The 1,930-nt window shown below is 48.7% G+C and overlaps 1 protein-coding gene across 1 annotated transcript; it reads right to left on the reverse strand.

The window, feature by feature from the left end:
- Window positions 1-233: 233 nt before the first annotated feature.
- LOC131393179 (olfactory receptor 13C7-like) lies at window positions 234-1,193 on the reverse strand. Its single transcript, XM_058523686.1, has one exon. The coding sequence runs from the start codon at window positions 1,191-1,193 to the stop codon at window positions 234-236; it is 960 nt and encodes a 319-aa protein (XP_058379669.1).
- Window positions 1,194-1,930: the final 737 nt, after the last annotated feature.

The following is a 1,930-nucleotide window of genomic DNA, read 5'->3' on the forward strand; positions in this document are numbered from 1 at the left end:
ATGGATAGCCATCCAATTCTGGCATCAGAGGATTTAAGATTTGGGCAGCAAAAGATAGCTATGATATGATACAGTGTGGTTCTGTGTGAAGCCAACAAACTAATCAGCAGCGCAAGAAATGAAAAGGTTCTTTGCACTGACAGCCCAAGGACTCCCCTGAGCTACCATTTTTCCACGAGAACAATGAGGAGTTCAGAGTTCTTGCATTCTGGCAGTCTGAGAACCTGTGACAGTCACTCATTTAGGCGTCTCTGACTCAGCAGGTTCTTCACAGTAGCCTTCACATCCTTGTTCCTCAGGCTGTAGATAATGGGGTTAAGCATGGGGGTCACCACCCCATAGAAGAGGGAAATGAGCTTGTCTGAAAGGTCCTGTTTGTCTGCCCCTAGTAGGTCCTTGGACTTGGGCTTCCCATACATGAAGAGGATGGTCCCATAGAAGATGACCACGACTGTGAGGTGGGCAGAGCAGGTAGAGTAGGCCTTTTTCCTCCCCTCAGCTGAGGGGATCCACAGGATGGTAGCAATGATGAACACATAGGAGACAAAAATGAACAGGACTGGGATTGCAAGGAAGAACATGTTGGCCACAACCATGCTAACCACATTGATTGAGATGTCAGCACAGGCCAACTTCAGGACAGCCAGGATCTCACAGGTAAAGTGGTTGATGATGTTGTCCCTACAGAAGGGCAGCCTCATGGCCTGGGATGTCTGAACTACAGAGTTGGTGATACCAGCTGCCCAGGAGCTGGCAGCCATGGCCACGTAGACAGTCTTGTTCATGACCACAGGGTATCTAAGGGGGTTGCAGATGGCCACATAGCGATCAAATGCCATGATGCTCAGGAGCACACACTCTGTGGCTCCCATGGCGAAAGAGAGAAACATCTGCACAGTGCAGGCTGAGAAGGAAATGGTTTTCCTGGGGGTCAGGAAGCTGTTGAGAATGAGGGGGACTGAGGAGGTTGTGTAGCAGATGTCCAGGAAGGAGAGGTTCCCCAGGAAGAAGTACATGGGCGTGTGCAGGCGGGAGTCAACGGTGGTCACCAGGATGAGGATCCCGTTGCCCAGTAGGATCACCAGGTACATCAGCAGGATGAGCACAAAGAACGTTTTCTCCAGCTTTGGGTGGGCTGAGAGGCCCCCGAGAATGAACTCCACCACGGGGGAGGTCCAATTGGAGCTGGCCATGGTGCATCTCTCTGTCACCTGCAGGAACTCTCTGAGGTCAACGTCAGCACTCTCTGACTCCAAAAGTGCCTAGGCAACCAGGCAAAAATCCCCACCATGCTGAAAAAGTGAAGAATAGCTCTGACAATTCAGTCATCTCTACAGGATTCTAGAGAAAATGTAGTAGAGATCAATATTTAACTTCTGCTTCCAGGAAGAATGAACGAACTAATTTGGACTAACTGTCCTGCAGATGACAGTTAGAAATACTGGAAAAACTATATAAAACATCTGTGTAAAGCACTGGCAAGGTAATAAGACAACAAGGAGTCATGATTCTGGGGAAAAACAGGAACTCTGAGAAGTAAGACCAGCATTTGAAGCTACATTTCAACTAGGGCATTTGCAGCTTCTGGAGGTGGCACTGAGAGTCCGAGAAGCACTACAGACAGCCTCCTGGATGTGGGGAACAAGGCCCACCATGAAGTTGCCCCTAACTAAACCTCTTCCCTTTAGAAGGGGCTCCCAAAGGGCAGTACCATAGGAATAAGAACGAATCAGGAGGAAACATGCATTTCCAGGTGCTGGAGCTCAGCTTCAAGCCTTCTCCAGCCCTGAGATTGGACTGAGGTGGTCCCAGGTTTTCAGTGCTCCCAAATATCTAACAGAAGCAAACATAAATCCACTCTGAAGGAAGGTAACATCACCCCAGTCTTTAAATCATTTCTACAAATAATTTCACAAACACAACATCCGGA

This window comes from Diceros bicornis, chromosome 28, assembly GCF_020826845.1.
Source record: "Diceros bicornis minor isolate mBicDic1 chromosome 28, mDicBic1.mat.cur, whole genome shotgun sequence".
NCBI lineage: Eukaryota > Metazoa > Chordata > Mammalia > Perissodactyla > Rhinocerotidae > Diceros > Diceros bicornis.

Excerpts from the sequence above, each read along its gene's own strand:
- LOC131393179 (XM_058523686.1), bottom strand. The coding sequence starts at position 1,193 with ATGGCCAGCTCCAATTGGACCTCCCCCGTGGTGGAGTTCATTCTCGGG.